Here is a 23,809-nt window from a genome sequence, read left to right as displayed (position 1 = left end):
GTCAATACTGGATAAGCCTCTGTTGATTTTTCCCTTGTAGCATCATCTGATTTAACCATGGAGCAGTGCAATACTAACTGCCATGGGGCCTAGGTGTGATTTATGTTATCTGATTCGTAAGGACATGAAAATAATTCAGAACTCCTTCAAATAAAACAGGACTGGAGGTCAATATCCTCTAATATTTAGAACAGGCGAGGGGAAGCAAAGGTCTTTCTGGTAATTTACTTTCTGTCCAATCTTGTCATCACATGAGATAAAGAGTGCTGAAAGGGAGGGAACTCCTTGGGTCCTGGAACAAAATGCAGTGTTCAGTGTTGTTCAGATCCTTTTACTCTGGCAAGGCCTTGATGTTTACCAAGCCTACATTGAGTTTGACAAATACTGAGTGACAACCACTGTGTGAGAAAGAAAAGATGATTCTCTAGACTCTCTTCTTTTCTTAGATTTCCTATTTTGACTTAATATATCTTTTCTTCAGTTCTTCATTTGTATAAATGTATGGTGCCATTCAATGAATTAAGATTGTAAGAGTTTGAGTAGTGACAGAGATGTGAGTTTATTAGTACCTCAGACTGCAAAATCTGTCTTTTCTTCCTCCACTGAGATGCAGGTAACTGCTGTTGTGACTTTCCTGCTATGTAGATTTTTAAAATAGTGAATTAAATTGTAGCAGACTACTCCTAACCAGATCGTTCTGCTCAGATAATTTATCCATTGTTCTACTATACAAAAGGGTGGAAGAGCAATAGTTATCAGGCTTAATGACTGTTTTCAGTGCTTTGTTATCTTCTAATGAATGGGGCTTCAGAGAGTTGTTACTGCTATTACACATAAATTGCATAATGAGCAACTGTTCCAGATTATTATAGCTTTCAAAATATGATTTTGTGGACATTTATGAAATATACAATATTTTTACTTAGTGCAACAAAATGAAGATTTTTGACAACACAATGCAGAGTTTCATTTTCTTAAGCCAGTAAAATCATTTTGAAGTGTGCTACTGAGGATTTATCTTCTTGTTAAATTTTCAAAACCCGAAGAGTATCATGTGTTCTCTAAATATAAACCAAGGTGAACAGTATAAAAGAAATGTCAGTGCCAAGCATCCTGAAACAAAACCAACCCACAAAAACCTACTTGCTTTTCTCTCATCTGAGATTACTTGTTTAGCACTGGTCAATGGGATTTACTGGGAACATGAAAAAAATGTAAAAGCACATCTTTATTTTGTAGCACAACAGAGCCCAAATGATCAGAAAGCCTTTCTGACACATTGTAAAAAAAAAATAAAATAAAATAATAAAATCAATGCATGATTGTTACATTATGTGGGAAATATATATATATACTATATTTTACTTTGCCAACTTAAACCATCCTATTGTCTATGTATTTTATATATATATGTACATTCAAGGGCCATGTGTCCTGGAAGAGTACAGGAACACTGTCTGGATGTGCAGGGATGGGATCAGGAAAGCCAAGGCACCGACAGAACTAAACTTGGTGAGGGATACAAAGAATAACAAGAAGGGGTTCTATGGGTACATTGGCCACAAAAAAAGAAGACTAAGGTGAGCGTACTGCCTCTGAAAAATGAAGAACACTGGTAATAACAGGCGAGGAAAATTAAGAAGTACTTAACAATTTCTTTGCTTTGGTCTTCACTGGTGATCAGGCTTCCCACATCTCTTGAGTCTCCAAACCTCTAGATGGGTGTGCAGAGTCCCTCCCACTGTAAGTGAAGAGCAAGTTCAAGATGTCCTGACACAACTTAATTACTACAAGTCTATAGGCTCTGATAACATGCACCCCAGGGTCCTGAGGGAATTGGCTGATGTTGTAGCCAAGCTCCTACATAACTGAATTTCATCATAACTGAAAAAGCGTAGCAGTCAGGTGAAGTCCCCAGTGACTGGAAAAAGGGAAACATCACTCCTATTTTTAAAAATAGAAGAGAGGAAGACCTGGGAAACTACAGACCAATGAATGTCTCCTCTGTGCCTGGTATTATCATGGAATGGATCCTCTTGGAAGCAGTAACAAGGCACTGGCAGGACAAGGAGGTGATTTGAGGCAACCAGCATGGCTTCAGCAAGGGCAAATCATGCCTGACCAATGCCTTCAGTCAACAAGAGAAGACCAACCAATGTCATCTACTTGGTCTTCTGTAAGGCCTTTGACACAGTCCCACACAGCATCCTTGTCTCTAAATTGAAAAGATATGGATTTGAAGGGTGGACCATCCGGTGGATAAGGAATTGGCTCAATAAATGTTGATCAGTTAGAGTGGGTACAGAGGAGTGCTACAAAGATGCTCAGAGGGCGGGAGCACCTCTCCTATGAAGAAAGGCTGAGAGAGCTGGGGCTGTTCAGCCTGGAGAAGAGAAGGCTCTGTGTAGACCTCATTTCAACTTTTCAGTAAAAGGGACTTATAAAAAAGATGGAGAAGGACTCTTTACTCAGATAGATAATGATAGGACAAGGGGGAATGGTTTTAAACTAAAAGAGAGAAGATTTAGATTAGACTTTAGAATAAAATTATTCACTGTAAGTGTGGTGAGGCACTGGCACAGGTTTCCCAGAGAATCTGTGGATGCCCCATCCCTAGAGGTGTTCAAGGATGGGGCCTCGGCTAATCTGATGTAGTGGGTGGTATCCCTATATATGGCAGGGGGGTTGGATTAATATGATCTTTAAGGTCCCTTCCAACCTAAGCCATTCTATGATTCTATGATTTATTTCTAGACATATTTGTACACTTATATCTAAGATAAAAATTCTAGACATGCTCTATAAAGTTCACAAATTATGTGAAGTTGAAATTTACTTCTGTCTTGAAGTTGTCCTGGAAAACAACTTTGCCTGAAACACAGATATCTGATCACATATCCCCTGTGGACTCAGCTTTTCATATTTTATTAGATCTGTTGGCAAATTATACATTCTTCCCCAAAGTTCTTCCGTGTTGCCTGTATTTGAACAGAGCAACCCGTAGGGAAAACAGCAGGATAGATTCAGGCCCTTCCCTGCTGGGTAATATTCACCTTCAAAAAGCTCCCACAGTGCAAAACTTGCCAGCATGCCTCCATTTACTCCTATTTATTTTTTTTATTTTATGTTTTTGAAAATTAACATTTTGCTATAAGTGTCTGTCCTGGTTAATAATTCCTATACTGTAAATATTAGATTTGGTACTTTGAACCCTTCACTTCTTATAGAACTGAGAAAAAGTGAAATTCTGGATTGTGGAATTCTTTTTAGGACCGTGCATGGAAATTTTGTGAATCGGCTTTTCCAATGATCATACCCTTTAGCTTTGTAATGGGGTCCTTATTCATAGCAGATGCTAATGGCTTTATGCATTTCCTAAGGAGGTGAGAGCCTGGATAAAAAGTTGATGAGGCAGAACTAGAGTCAATTCAACTCCGTAATCCCCCCAGCAATCGTATTGGTTCCAGGTATGGGATGATGAGGAACAAAGTGGGATTGTCTTGGTCTTCAATTCCTCTCGTGGCTCTCTGGGCAGCTTTATCGCTTTGAGATGCTGCTGCTGAGCAGCAGAGAAGGAGCTGGGTAGCTTTGACTTCTCCTTACAGAGCACCAAGCTAGAGCTTGGTTAAAAATTCCCACTTTGACATTTAGGGTCCTTTGACTTTTCAAAAAAACACCCCACAAGCAGTTAGGGAAGCTGGACCACTGGAGGCTGAGTCCAAATTTTTTGTATTTCCAGGCAGGGGTGCAATAATAAGGGACAGGCTGGAGAGTTGGCTGGTAAGAAAACTCATGAAGTTCAACAAAGGCAAATTCAGGATCCTTCACCCCAAGGAACAACCCCAAACACCCATACAGGTCAGGAGGTAACCTGCCTGAAAGTAGCTCTGCAGAGGGACCTTGGAGTCCTGGTGGCCAGCAGCCAGCCCATGAGCCAGCAACGTGCCCTGGCTCAGTATCCTTGGGTGCATTCAGAAGATTGCCAGCAGGTCAAGGGAGGTGATCCTCCCCCTCTACTCAGCCCTGGTGAGGCCACACCTATAGTACTGTGTCCAGTTCTGGGCTCCTCAGTACATGAGGGACATGGAGCCAGTCCAGAGGACCTAAATTAGACAAGGCAGTTGGAGAAGAAAGGTGAGGAGGATCTCCCAGTTTGGACACCAGTTTTCTGTTTTGTCTTTTGTATATATCAGTTAGGTTTCTGGCCTGAGACATTGACTTTTCCTTTAGCTCCCTGTCATTGGCTTTGCAACAGGCCCCGTTTATAAATGAAATGAACAGTTTAGCACAGCATCAGTACTTAGAAAAAGAACTTTGCTCCAGCTTCGTTCAGACCTCAGTAAATATTTCTTCTTTCCTTGGGACACATCCATCTCTGTGGTGTGCAGATCTACTTAGTTTCAGGCATGCTGCATGCTCAGTTTCTTTCTTATACTGGACTTCTGTAAGAAACAAATAGCAAGAAGCATGGTTACGTGCATCATTAATTTCATAGACCTTTTGGCCACTCCTTCCCAAGAGGAGTTAGCATAAATTATTGTTTATAAATATATATATAAAAATGCCCTACATGTTCTATTTTCTTTTAAGCAGCATGGCCAGTAGGATCAGACTGTCACTTCTGCTGCAAGTTTATCCAGGGACATCACATGATTTGTACTTTCTTCCCTTGAAAGCTTTTGGGAAATTTAAGTGCTGCATTTCACCACCAGACTGGTACTATCTGTACAGATTGGGTCTCCCCAAAGCCATGCTTTGTCTAAGGATCAGCTCACTTGATGGCCGCAGCATCTGCAGTGTTATTTGCTGTGGCTCTTGGGCTTCAGCTGAAAACATTTTCAATCTGAATGAAAAAAAAATAAAAAGGCAAGATTTGAAAATGCTGCAAATAAGCGAGTACCTCCTTCACAGGCAGCTGGCAAACCTGATTTCTCTTGTTTGCATAAGAAAGGGATTTAATTTCCTCAGCTGTTTGGATTCTCCTCAATTTTTATCCTCTCCCCCAGCTTCACACCTACATCTATGTGAAAAGCAATGTAGACTTCAGAGTTGTGACTTGTTAACATTAAAATCTTTTTTTTGCCCAAATCCAAATCACTGAATAAGAAACAGTAAATCTTCATGGTGGCATCTGAGATGGGGAAACGATATAGCACCCCTTTTGCAAGCAATGAAACCACGATGCAGATACTGAATTTTGTAGTGCCCTGAGCTTGCTCTGCTGTGGCAAGAGGAAGCACAATCAAAGGGACATTGAGTATTTAAAGGTTTCAGCCCTGACCTAATTCAGCTGTGCTCCACTGCACTGAGGAATCAGGCCAACCCTGGCCATCCTTGAGTAATTTTATCATGACTACAGCCTTTTATTCTCAGGCATCCCCCTGTTCCTTCGAAGCACCATAACTGATATATCTGTGTGATATACATGCTGTTCTACCCTGTGCACCTCAATTCTGGGTGCAGACTATGCAGGTCAATTTTTCTACAATTGTGAGTGTAGCTGGCACCTACTTATGGGCAGCTTATATCTGAAACAGATGTAATCCTGGGTAGCAAAGGTCATGACTTACTTTTCCAGTAATCTGTAGAAAGAAAATTGAATATTTATCCAGGAGAGAGCTATTGCTTCCATAACTTGTTTATTAAATAATAGTTTCATATTTTTTTTCTCTAAGAATTCTTGCATAATAGCTGCATGATTGTTCCTCTGAATTTTGTTTTATTTGTTACTATTTATTATGCATCTGCAAAGAGAAACTTCCACTTTGACATGCTATTCTCTTGAGCTACCAGCCAAGAAGTCATTTAAGGAAAACACCTGACTATTTTTGAGTCAAGCTTTCATTAAAACAAAACTAAAGTAAACTAAACCAAACCACATAAATAAATATCACCACCTGACTTTGCCTGATTTCAAGTTTTATAGCAGCTAAAGTTAGGTTCAGGGCAACTGAACCAGCATTTTCCAGCAATCAAAATCACTACAGGTTTCAAACCAGTTTGCACCCTGACTCTATTTGGGATCCAGGGACAAATATCTGTATCCATTACTAATGTGATTTTAATATTTCTTAACAGCCTTACCCAAGAATGTCAGAATATTCTACAGTCACTCATTATAACCTTAGTGAAACTTGTGTAAGATAGCTAGGTGAGCACAGCCTGCAAATATCCAACTGTTATTCTCACAAAACAAATAACAGATCACCCATGTATTCTATGGCTGTATGCCAGCAGTAATTTGCCACAAATAATTTGCTATATTAATGTTTTGAGTTAAAACAGTAAGGGAAATTGGTGTTGTGCAATGTATATTTTCCTGTCTGTGGGAAGCAGAAGTTTGTGGTGAAATGCAATGTGGTGCTGCCAGTGGAAGATGTAGTTATGTTAGAGTTTTATATATTGTTACCACTATGGAACTTGCTTATAGTTTTCATTTTTGAAATCAGTGATATTTTATCCATAAAAGACTCAGGGAAAAAAGACAGAGTGATTTTTTTTTTTTTTATAGAATGTGGCCTAAATGGGATGCAATTTCCCTTCCTGAACTTCCACTCTGGTTCAAACAATTTCTTGTCATTGTAAATGTGAGGGTGCTTGTTTTTTACAGTTTTACTAATTCATATGCATGATAATCTTTTTTTGTGAATATTCAGACTCAAATCTGATAACAGATAACTTTTTTCCCATTCTGCTAAAAATTACAAGTTGTGAAGCATTTAAATTTTGCTTACCAAGAGAAAAAAAAAGTCTTCATCTTTAAAATAATGAATGAAAAATTAAATGTGAATAAAAGAAAAAATAAAACTAAAGTTATTTCATTTGGGGGGCATTTTAATGTCAAATAATATATTTTATTTTATTAAAATGTCCTAAAGCATTTATTCTGAATTTCTTCAATAATGCATCTAATTAATATTTATCAATGACAATCCATTCCTTGTGCTAGGGAACTGTCATCTCATTTATATGTTAAAGAATTGTCCACAGAAGATAAAAACTAGGGAATTTAACATTTTGTGCGGTGCAAGAACTAAAAGGTGCCATATTCAATTCTGTAACGGCAGGTTCAAAACAAGCATAAAGTGCAGCACATATTACGATGTGCAATTAATTCCAAAAAGTTATTAGAGAGGTCAAAAGTAAAAATCAAAAAGGCATGGACACAAATTAATGGAAGATAACCATGACTGCTGGAAATAGTTGCCTAAATATAACCTCTGAGTCAGAAAGTTCTTAAATTTTGATTGCTATTAGCAGGCAGGTTATACTACTGGAAAAACGGTTTTTTTCGAGGACAGTTCATTATTATATGTGTCCATAGATAGCTGCTGAAAAAGCTATGAGACTCTTCTGATAGATAAAGATATCTCATGATTAAAATAATCAAAAGAACAGTTCAACAAAAGCTAAAATAAATTGTTTCTTTCACTGAAAATAATAATAGTGCTGCACACATGTTCATTTACTTTGACATACACACATGAACTCCTTTACTTCTTTATCCTGACTGAGTAAAAGCTAAGGTTAGCATATAGGATGAGGTTCTAAATGTTGATGTTAGATTAGTTCTATTAAGTAGATGGTTCAAAAGGACGCATAAATAACCAGGGTTCAATATTCATACAAATGAGCATGGTTTCTGGAATAAATGGAAAAAAAAAATAAATACAGTAAGCAAAATATTAAAATAACCTGCTTTTTATTGCTAATTAAAATTGTCCTCAAGTTTTTTAGACTCAGTGCCTCCTTTTCAGTACAAACCCGCATTTTGAGGGCTCAAAGCCTCTTTTAAGGACCTGCAGCCTCTTTTCAGGGTCCAAGTTCTCATTTCAGAATCCAAAATATCATTTTAGGATGTCAAGACTTCTTTTTTTTTTTTTTTTTTTTTTCAGTACAACCCCAACTCCCCATTTGGGCCCCAAGGTCTTGCTCTACAGCTTCCTCATGAGGGGAGCGGAGGGGCAGGTGCTGAGCTCTGCTCTCTGAGTATAGCGACAGGACCTGAGGGAATGGCATGGAGCTGGGACAGGGGAAGGTCAGGCTGGGTGTTAGGGAAAGGTTCTGCACCCATGAGGTGGTCAGGCACCCCAGGGTAGTGATGATAGCACTGAGCCTGCTGGAGCTCAGGAAGTGTTTGCACAGTGCTGTCAAGACACATGGTCTGAGTTTTGGGTGATCCTGTGTGGAGTGGTAAGTTGGACTTTATGGTCCTTGTTGGGTCCCTTCCAACTCAGTATTTTCTATGATTATGTGCTTCAGAAGGCATTAGGGGAACCTCAACAATCTGTAAGCCTTCCAGTTAAACTTTTCTTCAACAGACAGATGACATTTTGGCAGGTTTCCCAAAAACGGTTTTTGTTTTACAGTGCTATGTGGGATCAATTTCCATAAAACCAACAGATTAAAATCCCTTCTCTGCTGTAAAAGCAAAAGATAAATAAATAAAAAAGGCATTAAAAAGTGCTTTTCTCTCCCTTAAAACCTTTGAAAGCTTTGCAAATATTCAAATGATGAGTTTTTCATGGGCAGGCGACATTTGTTTAAGCTTCTCTCTGATACCACAGCAATCATTTTTTATTTCTGCTTCCTGAGCCTTTCCAATAGACCAGGGCAGACAACATCACCCAATAACAGCTGAAATTATTCTGAGCAGCATTTATCTCTTGGCTCTTCATAATTGCTTTAGTTTATTTATTTATTTGTGCCTTAAATTTAGCATGTAGGAAATAACATGGAAAGACTTCCTGCTGCTTAAAAGCAGCCAACTGGAAATTTCTTGGATCACATCAATTAATATACATAAACAAGCTCAGATATATGCAAAAGCTTTCTACACCATCCTCTCCCTTATGAGATGTTCTTTTTGTCAGTATATGAATGCCTGAGGATATATAAAAAAATAGCAGTTTTGACTTAGAGAGGAAGCAGGGATTTGTGATCAACCTGAAAAATTTCAGTTCCTGATTTTGCTTGATATTAATTTTCTGTTCTTCCAAAAGTTACTGAGTTTCTCTTCTTTTCAAAACCTTATTTTTTACTAAGTCATAGGAAGTATTCCTGTACCTCTCTTTTGTTTTGTGTCCTTACCATAAGACACCTTTAATTTGTTGTGTTTCTGTACAACAGCCAACACTCACATCTGTCATTAAAACTGAAAAAACTGTAGAACTGCATGAAGTATGGCTGATCTGAATTAACATGGACACATGATACACATCGACATAGGGGAATAAGGCTGGAAAGTTCTGGCAGGATGAGTAACACTGCCCTGTAGCCTTTGTTACTGGCACTTTATGGTTTTAATTTGTGTGTGTTTATGTGTTCCCTATCTTGGAAGCTTTTGTTCTTCCAAGGACAACAGGTCTCCTGAACAGGAGTTATTTGGGATAGCTGGCTGGGGTACAACGTCTCACAGTGGATGGTGATCCCAGCCTGAAAGCTATAGCACAAACTCAGTGGCATTACCTCTGCATTGATTAAGAACAGCAAATTTGGTGGATTTTTTTTTTTTTTTTTTTTTTTTTCTGTGCAGTTCATTATTTCATTTCCACTTTTGTTTGCATGCTTTTTTTAAAAACTATTATAATTGCCTGCATTAATATTTAGACTCAGTAATTTCACTCACTGTGTTCTCCACAAATAGCCTGGTTTCTCTCTCTAAATCTTGATAAAGTTTATGTGCAGCACATTATCACAGGGACTAATAGTGGAGTTTATCTCACCTAACCTTAGTTGTTTATGAGACAGTCATCCTTGCCTCCCTTTATAGTCCACAATTAGAAGTAGCACTTCGAGGGTGAGATTCATCTGACCTATTTGATACGACTACTTTAGAAGAAGATGACTCACCCCTTGGATATGTCTATTCCTCTTCAGCAACTATAAAGGCAGCCTACATCATTAATGAGGATGTGGACATTGGGTCAGATTAATCCCAAATAAGATCCCTAGCTATGAATCATGATTCTGGTGGGTTCAAGGCTGAATAGGCTCCAATAAAGGTGTTCCACTATTAAGGGGTTCATCCTATAAGACAGGAAACATGCAGATATGGTCAGAAGGGAACACTGTAACCATGAGTCAGCACTGAGAGGTAATGACCTCAACAGTAAAACAACTTAAATCCTGTCAGGTTTCTGAGGAAGGTTTGAATAAGAATTAACTTACATTTCATATGGGTATGGGAGAACATGTCCAAGAAAACAAACTGCTCCCAGTAAAAAGAAATGCAGGTTTGTTTGTTTGTTTGTTTGTTTTTCATTATAATTCTAGAGGTTGATGCCCTGGGACAGTGAGAACTGGGACCTGTGCTTCCAATTAGTACTAAAAGATTTGGATGAGCTATGAAGGATATTGATAATTAACATAGATAATGGATAATTCAAACAGGAAGGGTGATATGGTTAAAGCCAAAGAGAAAGTTGCCTCATCAATCAAGATACAAGCTGATGAGAAGTTGGATGAGAGTGTTATCTATGTAGATGGAAAGTTTGTGTTGTTGATATGTTAGTCTGGAAAAAGATCTGTAAGACAACAAAGGAAGGACTGAGGATAACACCCAAGCAATTGGACTGAATGCCAAGAAATAAGGCTCCATTCACATAATTTTAGCCAGTACATACTGGACAATGTTCATTTAATGAGGGAAACATGGTGTCTGGGCTTATGGTGTCAGCTTGAAATAAATAAACAAATAAATACCTGCATTAGGAAGGAAAAGATTCTTCTGTAACATTACTGCTCTGATTATTTTTATTCTCATTTCTTCTTCTTTTAGTTTTGCTCGTCCAGGGAAAGGATCATGGCTTGGTAAAGGCAACCTGGATGCGGGACCAGACCAGTCCAGTATGTCATTAGAAAATCTAGTGTTTGGAGCTGGCTACTGCAAACCTACTTCATCAGAGGTAAGGAGGGTGGGACCATAATACCTCACTTCCATTTGGTCACACAACATCTGTGTTATCTTGGAAGAATGTTTGTCTCTAGTACAGAGAGTTTCTTTAAAGAAGAGCCCTTCAAACATTTCTGCATGAACTACCTGGCACTTGGATACACAATTTGTGGATGTTCAGACCCCACCTATACCAACCATCTCAGAAAAATTCGGGATGTGTGGATATTCCCCTGATTAACAATGGACTTATAAGGTTGAATTCACTTAACTAGATGTCTGCTTTAGGGTGAAATTCAGTAAAAGATCCTTGCTTTCCAGGCAGAGGAATTGAGTCATTATTAAGGATGCTGTAATTAGCAGCAGGTCAAAGCTGGCATCAGGAAGGAAACCTGGAAGGGTTTATGTCTGAAATATCAAGGAATGAGTACTGTGTATGTTGCTGAAGGGATGTTATGTACACTGCCTTACTCAAGGCAGATTTCTTAGTTAGTGTTTGCCTTTGATCTTACTACTTACTGCCGGGGATGAGCAGAGCTTGTTGTGCAATTTTTAGTACAAAGTTGCTTGTTTGGAAAATAATGAATAATTGGATTCTGATTGGAGGAAAGTGCTAGCTTTGGGGTGTTTCTTTTGTTATTTATTTATTTATTTTGGTCAGAAATATTTCCTCAGATCTAGAAATATCAGATCTAGAAATTCAACCTAGAACACTGGAATCATCACATTGTTGGGAAACCCTGATTCAAAGATTCTGATTAACATGCTGCCCTCAACTTCCCTCAAACTTTCCTGTGAGAGCTGTTCTCTTCTACATAAGTATTAAAAACGTGCTAGCCTAAGGCAGTTGGTGGAGAACTGTCTGATCTGATGTTAACACTACTAAGTCATGTCTTCCAAGTGTCTCTTGAGTATGAAGTAGAGGACTCTTACCTTGACATATTATCTCTAGGTCATACAACCTATTTTACCTCTTTGTTCCTCATAAAACATATGGATCCATCAGAGAGCTAATTTTCTTTATAGGTCCATAGACTGACTGTACAAGTTCTCAGCTAGTTTATGTACTCAGTTTGCTTTTTCTTTATTGAAAGTGCAAGTTACTGCCTTCATTTCTAAAGAAAGTTCATATCAATCATCAGCTCCTCTTGCCACTTACTGTCTTAATCTTCTGCATTCAGGCTGCTTAGGTGCCACTGCTTTGTGATAGATCATGAAGGCTTCTCATTCTGTGCTTCCAGCTTCTCAGGGAAGAGACTAATTAAATGCGAGCAGTTCTGGTCTGTATGTGTGCAGTTTCCGTAGCTCCCCACAACTGACTTCTGAACACCAGTGACAGTTTCCTCCTCTCTCATCTCGACAGAGAAGTTATAATAATTGAACCTGTTTAATCCTTAGTGTTTGTTGTTGTTGTTTGATTTTTGTTGTTTTTTTGTTTTGTTTTGTTTTTGAAACCTTCTACACATGTCCAAGTCACCTTCCCCTTAGTCACTTCACCAAGCCTGTCTGAATTTAAGAAGCAATTGGACTGTGCACTTAGTCACATGGTCTAAACTTTTGGGTTGACCTGTGCAGAGCCAGGAGTTGGACTTGATGATTCTTATGGGTCCCTTCCAACTCAGGATATTCTATGATTCTATGATTCCCAGCAAACAGGGATTTCCTTTCCTCCATTCCTCCCTTTCTATTCTCCTCCTCCCTCCCTTTTCTCTCTATATATACAGAAGGATTTTCTTGAACCATGGCAGAACACAGAACAAAGTGTCCTTGTTTTTCCTCTCTACTGTGTTTTCCTTTCAAGCAAAGTTAAAATATCAAAGATATTTCTTATTGATTAGTGCCTTTTGTTGTTAGCTAAATATGAAGGAAGATGCTTTTCTGATAAAGAAACCAATAGAGAGCAATCTGCAGAATGAGAAAATGTGCTAGCAGTTTCTCAAGCTCTCATCAGCTTTTAACCTACAGTCATAAGATAGATATATAAATGTTTAACAATGATATATAGTTATATATATAAATGATTAACATAGACATCAAGAGAAATATATCAATGATTGACAACATTCAAAATGCAATCATATCTATTGGAGGCTTGGGAGATCTAGATCACAGACCCATGAGCTGTGTGTGACTAGTTTCTCTCAGGGGCACCTCAGTTCCCAGAGGGACTGATCTATTTTTCTTCCCATGTGAAAGCTCAAGGAGTTGATTTGGGTGTTACGTGTTCTGTTTCAGAACAGCACACAGTCTCACTCTTTCATGTGATCTCAGCAGCTATATGAACTGGACACTGAAAAATATTGACAGATTCTAAACCTACAGAGGAATAAAAGTGAAGTGTTCATTGCAGAACTGGCACTCACACCTCTGGGGTTTTATGCCTTCCTCTCTACCATACACCTCTTCCATATCCACTGCTGTCAGGCTGTTTCAATGACATTGTAAAATTGTGTATTCCATACTTGTGGTGTTATCATCAAGTTGAGTCAACAACATATTGCAGGTTAAGAATAGGGAAGGGAAGGGAAGGGAAGGGAAATATTAGATTTAGAGAACTAAACTTTTGTGAAAGACTCAGCATTTCCCTTTTAAGGAAAAGGCACTATGTATTTTATTTTTAACTCCGTCTGAAATTAACAGAGGTTCTCTATCTCATGCTAGGTAAAAAGGGATCACATGTATCTATAGGGCTGGTGAATTTGCTAAGACCTTTCTCTCTTTTTCCTTATTTGTGTTTCAGTAGTGTTTTTTTACAAACAACACTTGATTATCTACAAATTTTAGGCATAGCATACATTTGGTTTTTACCAGTTTAAAGCTAGAGCATTTGATATCTGCTGTACAGTATTTCACATTTAAAAATGAAATTAAAGAAAAAAATATTTAAATTAATTTTGATTTATACTTATTCCATATAACTGATCCAAACAGTGCAAATATAGCTCAGATCAAAATTTCTGCCTTAATTTCTAATTTTAAATTTAAACCACTTTCTTTTGGTCTCAGGCTTCTGTTTTTTTGGAGTGGGACAGATATGAAATGCATCTCTCATGCCTTTGTGTGCTTTTGTGTGGTTTTAAAGGAGCAGGAGTCCTTCAGTGTCTTGCTTATGCAAATGGTGACTAGTTGTGATTGGAACTCCAGCAGATGTCCACCACATAATTATTCTGAAATAGTAAGAGTTGATGTACTGTTCCTTATAAGGTATAATGACAAGTATCTTTAATCAGTGTGCTGAGGGCACCATTTGTGATAATTACTGATGAAGTCTTTAATCTTTAGTTGCCTGAAGATAAATGGCTGATCTTTAGAAAGAACTGTAAATGATTTCCTAGCTCTAGCAGAAAACATGCTAACTAATAATGTGACACTAACTGGTTTCTTTAATCACTGGCATGTTTCTTTTCTGTGGCTCTTAGTGTTTGACCTGGCATATGCAGAGTACAGCAAAGCAATGGTCTGCATTATGGTAGAGTTCAAAACAGGGATTAAACTGGGATTAGGCATAAAATGCGATGTTGAAAAAAATTATCTGTCTTTTCACTTCGGCTTTCACTGTCATGAAAGCATCCAAAGATTCCTGTGAGACTTCAGCCAGGGTGGCGATAGAGTTTTCTTCTGGAGAAAATCCGTTTTGAAAATTGATGGAATTTGCAATGGAAGTTCCATTTTTCATCCCTGTATTTTGCTGTTTTTCTATGGCATGTATGTATTGGACAGAATTAAACTGCTACATCCTACATGTATTTACAAATTTACCTGTTTCTCTGCATATTGCTGTGAAAGAGTTAATCACACCTAGAGTTGTGCAACTAAAATAAAGTTTTATGTAGCTAATTTAGAGTAGCTGTAAGTAAAGTGATAAAAGGCATACTCAGTATGGAGAATTTATTTTTCTTTCATAGCTACGATTAAAGTTATATACAGAAGAATTTATTAGGCTTATTATTTATTATCAACTGTAATGTCTTACTTGGGGGCTGAAATCCACTGAAGTGGCTTGTACTGTCACTCATTTGACCGACATCCTTCCAATTAAAACTTTCCCTTTCTACAGATTTTAGCATTGATTTTTCAAGGTAGTTTATAGGAGGGGGATTGAGACAGATGTTTCTTTCCTTCTGCCCTGAAACAGAGTACACAAGCAGCAGGAAGAGCCTTTCTATGCTTCAGTTTGGGAAGTGGACTTGGCTGCTCCCTTCCTTTGGTAGAGCGCTCTATAATTCAGTTTTTCCTTCTTCTCAGTACTTTTCCCAGTGGTAGTTTGTTGAAAAATTATCTTCATATGCCCTAAAGAACACTACAATAATTCCCACTGACTGATGGTGAGAGAGTTCTTGAAAGGAGACCTAATCAAGTCTCATAGCTTCTGAGCTGACGGCCTTTCCAACAGGAGCACAAATGCCAACAACAGCACAGTCGAGATCCATCATCTGGAAACTAACTCTTTGCTATTGGCAAGTGTCCCAGACAGCAGCTCACGGACTGGGGAATAAGAAAAGAGATTCCCTCTTTTTCCAACCACTTTGTCATGTTTTGTGGAAACAAATCCTCGAGTGACAGCAAAAGCTTGTACCTCTGTTCAAAGCGACCATGCCAGTCGTAATGACCCAAGAATCAGTTTCACAGCTAATATGAATTATAAGTTTTGGTGCAGTGCTTGAGAGGAAGACTTGGAAGTGCAGTCCTTTTGGCATCAGCCTGTGTACAAGCAACTCTCTCTGGTCCAATGGTCTTACAAGTTCTCTGAGGATCTGACAAGCTTCAACAATGTGACAAACAGAAAACAAGGGGATGAGTGAACAGAGATGGGCCAGTGTATGATTCTCAAAAGCCTTTCCAGTGAATACCAATTGTCAAAGCTTTAGCCAGTATAGACAAAACATTTTTGGAGCTTCATGGATAAGATAAGAAAAAAATGTAGAAGTCCTTTAATACAAGAACAAAATCCCCTGAAGTTGTCTGGACTTAAACATATGTTTAGAGTCTGTATTTCAGTGTTTTGATGGGTGGCAAAAAAATAAACAATTGCTGGGTAGAATGCTTGAAGAACAGTAATGCTGTTAATGCTTGAAGGAAGGAAGGGCAAAAAGTTGGAGTAAAACCGTGAAATCAGAACTACTGTATTTGCAATCTATCACACTTAGTTTAGCGTTCAGTTTAATTTGTTTTTCTAAATCGAAGAAGTCCTGAGCATAGGAGTGTTTGCCTGCACAGAAGTTAAATAGCCTATCTGAATCAAGCTGGCTTTAGAGAGAGACTTTATCACTTATTTACACTAAATGATCAGATGGCAATAGCTAGGAGAGTTGAATTCAGCTATTAGGTACTTTGGCAAATGTGACTAGGGCTTTTATGTTCTTCCTACTTAATGTTCCTGATAACTCTAAAGAAATTCTTCAGCCAGTAAATCTATTACTACCTTAGTAATAATTACCACTTTGACTGCAATGTTTGCATTTCAAGTGTATGCTTTTGACCATAATGATACCTTGGTATGCTAGGCTCAAGACTGCTTATATAGTCTGTAAATGTTAATTCCTTAATTTGGAAGGAGGGTTTGTGAGAGGGAGCAGAACCAGCATCAAAGATTACTTAACTTCCAGTAGTGGGCCTGCAACAAAAAGATTTTCAGCTTCTGAGTAAGAATTGGCCTGAAATGAGCTGAAAATAAAGGCTCTTTTGTCAAAATGGACTCTGTAGATCTGGGGAACCTAGGTGGGCTGGGATAAGTAGAACACAGACAACAAGGGAAAATGATGGTTGTAGAAGTACTGGGACTGTTTAAGAAGACTGTAGAAGACTGGGGACACTTTAAAAACAAACAAAAAAAGCTAAACCAAAACCAAACAAATCCATATCTCCGCGTCTTTACATAGATGAGAAATGTTTGTGATTATTCAAGCAGTGAGTCATATGGATATCTGAGAATCTATGTCTAGACATTTATATAGGGTAAGCTAGACACATTCAGTATGCCTGTAAACTTACGCTGCTTCCATCACTGGCATAAATCTGGAGAAATCAATCTTCCAGGCAGTCTCATTTTACAGTAGTGTTTGCCTCTGCTGATCCAGCAACACAACATGGTATTTGAATGGGGCTGGGTGCACTGATGGTGTCTGTTCACTGAGACACTACCATCTCTAGGTAGCTGGCTGTGTCATGAAGTGTGTTAAAGAGCTGCAGTATCTTTCACTCTGCAGCCTCTGACTTCCAGTAGGACAGGGAGGTTGGAATCAGATCATCTTTAAGGTCCCTTCAAACCCAAACAGTTCTATGATTCTATGATTCAACGTGAAAGAAAAGTCCATGAGGAGAACAGAGGCCATTATATGTCTGCTCACTGATGAACCCCCCAAGAAAATCATTATCATCTCACAGGTTTCTTGTTAGTTCTTGGAGCAATCTGTAACTCCTGTTGGAACCAGCTCTAACTGTCATTGGAAGAAAGTGTTGATTGAAGCAAGGGTAAAGGCCTCATAAACAGGACAGAGGGGTTCCTCCAAAGCAGTGTTGAGTCTTGTTCCTGGGGATGGTAAAGCAATGTTTCTGCTCTATATATTATGCTTTATTGTAAACAGATACAGGTTGAGTCTCCAGACCTACCAGTCAACCTCCCCTTTCTCATCTACTAAACTGACTAGAAATATTTTATTTAAAACCATAAAATGAAGGCCTGCAGAATAAATGGTAAACTACTCATGGCTCATGAAATTTGATTGTCTTTAAGTGTAAATGACTTGAGGGCTGGAATATGTACTATGCATAATACAGGAGGTATCTACTGAGCTAGGAAAATGAACCTGTGAAAATATAATACTTATGCAAATTTATACAGGTCCAGCTATTCAAAAATTCCCTGTTTTGTTGCAGTAAATTATACCAAATTAATATAATTGCCTTAAAGTAACATACTCAGGAAAGTTTCTGATTAGCCATTACTTCTGTTTCAGTGTTAAAATAGAAACAGTGGATTTCTGAAATGATAAAAAGGCCAGTATATTGTTTTATAATTGGCTTTGCAATTTGAGGTATGTTTGCATGCATGTCAAAGAGGTATAAATGATTCAGTGCCTGAGTATGTCATAAGTGAAGACTTCAGAAATGCAGCATAATGACAGCATTAGGCATTGAGTTGTTTTTTGGAAGCAAAAGGCATAGAAACCACATCCCTCTATGTCAAAGAAAACAGAGACCAGCCACATAGCACGTAGGCTCGAGCAGAGCAATTCTTGTGAAGACTAATTATTTGCAAGAAGGAAGGGTTCTGCAGCCAGGGCTGTAAATAATTCTTTTGGGGTGTAGTTGGTTGAAATAAAGTAATACTCCAGAAAGAAAAGGTTTTGAAACATTGCTATGAGAAAAATTCAATAGATTTCACTTGGTCACTTTGAAAACTTGAATTATGTGAGTGATGGAATTCTCAGAGCCATAGAATTATCTTCAGCAAAATAGCTGGGAAAGGAATGGAAACTTATTTACAGCAAACCTTGGAGTAGGATCTTGCAAAACATCGTATGTTCATTGTTTTTCCCAATACAAAAACAGACAAAATTCCATGAAGTCAAAAAGTAGCATATTTAGAACTAATAACAGGATTTTTACCTACAGTTTTATAGACCCTATTATAGCCAGAACAACACATATCTGGAAGGTGCTTGTGTGATCTTAGGAGGTTCTGCCGTGATTGTGAAAATGACTGCACGTTCTTCAAAAATCATGGCACTGTGAGGAGTGCTGCATAAACCAGTATTTGGGCATTTTTAGATTTTGCCTAAAGGCATGCAATTTCTGAAATTGTCAGAGCTTAAATTTGGGTTTTCTTTTCGTTACATCTGTCTCTCCTGTGAGTATTTGGCAGTTAACTACAGCTGGTTCTAAAACACAAGACTTTTTGGGCTTCAGTTCTGATCCAGTTTGACAGAGCATATACAGAACAGCATATTTTGACCACACCTTTGAGGGAAAATGAGAAGTTGACTGTGAACCAAGTAGAAAGAAGGGGATATGCAAGAACATTTGGAAATAATAATAAAAAATAATAATGCTATCAAAAGAGACTTGATTGCTTCCCACCTGCTCATGACTCATAGGAACCTACTTGGTAATGGCGTGACTGTGTAACAGACTGGAAGAAATAATAAAACAAAAAATTTGCCTTAGTAACAAAATGTTAGACTGCTATGTTAGACTGCTAAAAAAATTAAAAAAATAAATAAATAAAAGAGGAACCCATAAAGGTTGAAGTAATTTGTCACTGCCAAATGGCAAGTAGATATTTCCTCTTTAGCCATTGTTTGACAGTGTTTCTAATGTTAAAAGCTGCCAAGTTTAAGAAGAGATCTGTAGTGTTGTGATTGTTCTCATTTGCATCTGCATTTGTGAAGAAGCTAATTAGCCTGCATGCAGCAATAGCCCTGATTATGGAGATTTCCACACTGAACTCTGGGCAAGTAATAAAACCTTTGGGTGGGCATGATTAGCTCTATCTCTCTTTTCTCCTCTAAGACTCTGTGTAATTAAATACTAAAATGACCTACTGAGAAGCTATTTCCAAATATCCATTATAAAGTCATTTCAGAGTCCAAGCAAATGGAATTAGAAAGAGAGGATCCAATGTGATTTCCAACCATAGAAGTGGACTGAAAAGCACATGGTACAAATCATAAAAGTCCTGTTCATAGGCAGGAATGACAACATATCACAGATCCCAAGAAGATCATGTCCCCGGTCCCTTTCTATTAAAATAGTACACAGGCTTTGTTGGTTGCTTATTGTCAACATGTGGTGTTGCAAGACAGTAGATATATATTCCCCACAGCTCATACCAATGGGTCTCTGGGTCTTGATTAAAGCATGGTTCAGACCTGTAGCTTCATAAGGATGTAGACAAATGCTGTAAGGCTCAGAGAACCTGTTCCTCCTATCACTGTCTTTCTTCTTCTTCTTCTTCTTCTTCTTCTTCTTCTTCTTCTTCTTCTTCTTCTTCTTCTTCTTCTTCTTCTTCTGCTTCTTCTTCTTCTGCTTCTTCTTCTTCTGCTTCTTCTTCTTCTGCTTCTTCTTCTTCTGCTTCTTCTTCTGCGTCTTTGTCTTCTGCTTCTTCTTCTGCTTCTTCTGCTTCTGCTTCTGCTTCTCCTTCCTCTTCTGCTTCTGCTTCTGCTTCTGCTTCTGCTTCTCCCCCTCCTTCTCCTCCTCCTCCTTTCTTTTTTCTTTTTTTTTTTTTTCTTTTTTTTTTTTTTTTTCTTATGGCAAGTTAGTGCTCTACCACTGGAAGTAATTACCTTTTCCTCCATATATGAACATACATGTACTTGTAGCTGAGTAATGTTTTACTTTAAGGGAGTAGCAAGGTGCAAAGCATCTGTCCTTTTTAGGTTTAAAATGCCAGCGTTGTGTGCTGCTGTCTCAAGGTCTTACTGCAACTCTAGCACAGTTTCTTGTGAAATTTCACAAGGCCCAAGATAAGTTTTCATTGTTATGCTCCGCTGAATAAACAAAATCAAATAGGTTGCTAGAGGTGGACTTCTGTAATGGAACCACTATGTTGATTTTATACCTCCTCTTTGATTATAGCCTCCTTTTCTCTAGACTAAACAAGCCAGTTCCCTCAGCTGCTCCTCAGAGGACTTGTGACCCCACTCCATGTGGGGTCCCTCCCAAGGGATGCCATTCTTCCCAAACTGAGCCTGCGGGGCCTGCCCAAAGGCAGCAGCTCTTCAGGAACTGAACATGGCTCTGTCCCACGGGGTCCATCCCCCAGGAACAAACTGCTCCAGCACAAGTCCCCCACAGGCGGCAGCTCCCCCCAGACCTCCTGCTCCTGCGTGGGCTCCTCTCCACGGGCTGCAGCTCCGGCCCGGGGCCTGCTCCTGCGGGGGCTCTCCATGGGCGGCAGCCTCCTCCAGGCCACATCCACCTGCTCCACCGGGGGCTCCTCCATCTGCTGCAGCGTGGAGATCTGCTCCATGTGGGACCCATGGGCTGCAGGGGCACTACCATTAAACCATGTCCCAAAACACCACATCTACACATCCACACAGATGATAGGATCACTGAGTTCAGTCTACTACCTTTGTGGGAAACTGTGAAACAGGCATTTATTACAGTAGGTTGGAAAATATTTCCCATAGGAACACCTTTTCTGCATCCCATTCTTTATTGTTTCCTATATTAGACATCATTATGGCATGCCATTTTAAGTTAACTGATTTAGGACATGGTTCTTTATCTAGCTTCACAACATGAAGAAGTTTAAAGTATGTTTTAATTCATATCTGTAGTTCGTTAAGATGGTATACAAGGTCTGTTGTGGTGCTTAACTGATAGATCTTGACTTGTTAAACCAGAATAATCTGATAACTCGCAGTAATTCTTAAAACTGCCTTAGGAAAAAAAAAAAAAAAGTCTTTTATTTCACTATGAACAAGGAAATTCTTTCTGAGTTGACCTAACATGTTCCTTTTTCCCAGTTCTGGCACTGAACTGTAAAATCAATTATTCCCATAGCTCTAGTCACATGTGAACAGAGATTCAGGCCTGAAGTCACTCTTTCTCTGACAGAGACTGGCACTGTTTAATAGAGCCTGACATTTTTAGATAGGAAGCTGTGGTTCCCACTATTGCTTTTATTCAATAAACAGCATTTCAGTGACCATTTGCTCGGGCTCTGTGCATCAGAAAGCAACACTGAGACAAGTTCTTTGGTGCATGCAGTATGATATAAGTTCTGTATGTTTAATAGCATATTGTGCCAAACGCTATGAGAGAAATGTCATGTGCAAGAGAACTGTTTTTCAGTAATACATTTGCCAGCTCCCAGCCGGTCTACATGCCAGTACACAAGTAGACTCAAGTAATTCTGCTACACTGGCCTTGGCCACATATGGGGAATGATCATCTAGGTGTAGACAGAAGGGCAGGAAATATATCCAATTCCACCTTTGCCATTCTCAGGTGTGCACATCAGAGCTACTACAACCCTGTGCTCATTCAAAAACTCTTCCCCTCAGAAAGCTAACACCAAGCTAAAGCAGAATTATGCCAGCTAACATCCTTTAAAAGTTGCTCAACAGATGCTTTTCTCATGGCAGTTTTCTTCTGTAAAAGAAAACACAGAAACTTCTCTCTTACCTTTAGATAATTCCCTTCCCTTCCCTTCCCTTCCCTTCCCTTCCCTTCCCTTCCCTTCCCTTCCCTTCCCTTCCCTTCCCTTCCCTTCCCTTCCCTTCCCTTCCCTTCCCTTCCCTTCCCTTCCCTTCCCTTCCCTTCCCTTCCCTTCCCTTCCCTTCCCTTCCCAACCTGCAGTATGTTGTTGACTCAACTTGATGATAACACCACAAGTATGGAATACACAATTTTACAATGTCATTGAAACAGCCTGACAGCAGTGGATATGGAAGAGGTGTATGGTAGAGAGGAAGGCATAAAACCCCAGAGGTGTGAGTGCCAGTTCTGCAACGAACACTTCACTTTTATTCCTCTGTAGGTTTAGAATCTGTCAATATTTTTCAGTGTCCAGTTCATATAGCTGCTGAGATCACACGAAAGAGTGAAACTGTGTGCTGTTCTGAAACAGATATGTAACATCCAAATCAACTCCTTGAGCCTTCACATGGGAAGAAAGAATAGATCAGCCCCCCTGGGAACTGAATGCCCCTGAGAGAAACCAGTCACACACAGCTCGTGGGCCTGTTCCTTGCCACTAGATCTCCCAAACCTCCAATAGTTACGACTGTATTTTGAACATTGTTGACCCACTGCTATATATATATATCTTAACAGTGCAGGTTAGAAACTGAAGAGAGATTGAGAAAGTGCTAGCACATTTGTTTATTCAGTAGATTATTCTGTACTGGTTTATAATGCATTATACCATGATAGTAGGGGAGGTAAAATTGCTTGTTTCCCTCCAGGTGCTATGAAGGGAAACTAGGATGATTTTCTGAGTTGTAGATGCTTGTAGTCCAAATATAAAATGGAGATATTAATCTCATTCTTCTTATGTGAGCAAAGTGGGAGATGTGTTAGAGCTTTGATAATTGCCACCTAGGTAACTAATTGTAATATTTTCAAAACAAAAGCACTCAGAGACTATACAATATTTGGGTACACTTATTCATTTAGTATCAGGCAGTACATGGTAGTAGTGAAAAGGATAAAATTCCTTCACCAGATGCTAATCTGTGCAAGTACATAGCATAAGACCATCTCCACTGTAGCCAGAGCAGCAGCTGGACATGTCCTTTCCTATTGCTATGTGTAAAAGTTGTGTCAAAACATTTCTGATACTTTCTGTTGTCCTTAATGTGATTTCTAATGGTACAATTTCCTTATGACTTTGAATGGTCTCTCTTATATGCGTTAGTGTGTACATAATGTGTGGGAGAGACAAAAAATATGCTAACAAGTTTCCTTTTAAAACCTTACTGATTTTGTTTGCTGCCTGCAGTGATGTGTTAAAACAAGGCAGTTCTTCAGCTCAGGGGTCCTTGTTTGATCACAGCAACAGGAGTGGATTTGCTTTCCTTATCTGTTGGTAAGCAGCATGGACTCTATTTAATCAGAAAGGACAGGGTACTAAGGTCCTTTTTGATATCTGCACTGTGTTATTTTGCTTAGGAGGTCTGCATTCACACCATATATATGTGTGCATTTGTGAATATTTATAAATATTAAATTTGGAATTACATATAGAAGTAAGCTTTATATATGTATATATATATATACACACATGTATATCACTGTCTATCTAAACTCGCTCTCTCTCTTTTTCTCTTGACACAAGGATTTATGTTCACATTTTTTGAAAAATCAACCACTGCTTTTTCCCATAAAATAATTATTCAGTACTTCTGTACCATCTCTTAGCCAAAGGATACTTCAGAAAGCTTTGTGAGTGTTCTCTAAACCAGA

The 23,809-nt window shown here is 38.7% G+C and overlaps 1 protein-coding gene and 1 long non-coding RNA gene across 5 annotated transcripts in view; one reads left to right on the top strand and one right to left on the bottom strand.

The window, feature by feature from the left end:
- The window catches only part of FAM135B (family with sequence similarity 135 member B), a 285,977-nt gene that overhangs the window by 209,057 nt on the left and 53,111 nt on the right, over window positions 1-23,809 (top strand). For all 4 annotated transcript variants that reach the window (XM_084510349.1, XM_084510350.1, XM_084510351.1 and 1 more), the window contains one exon: window positions 10,781-10,907. In XM_084510349.1, the coding sequence (XP_084366475.1) occupies window positions 10,781-10,907 (127 nt within the window). The remainder of the gene's footprint in view (window positions 1-10,780; window positions 10,908-23,809) is intronic.
- Window positions 4,268-5,238, bottom strand: LOC311432151. Its single transcript, XR_014689854.1, has 2 exons — window positions 4,901-5,238; window positions 4,268-4,442 (listed from the first exon to the last, which is right to left on the bottom strand). It is a non-coding gene; the product is annotated as an uncharacterized lncRNA (long non-coding RNA).

This window comes from Aythya ferina (genome assembly GCF_964211825.1).
Source record: "Aythya ferina genome assembly, chromosome: 2".
Lineage (NCBI taxonomy): Eukaryota > Metazoa > Chordata > Aves > Anseriformes > Anatidae > Aythya > Aythya ferina.
This window is presented reverse-complemented; position numbering and strand designations above follow the sequence as displayed.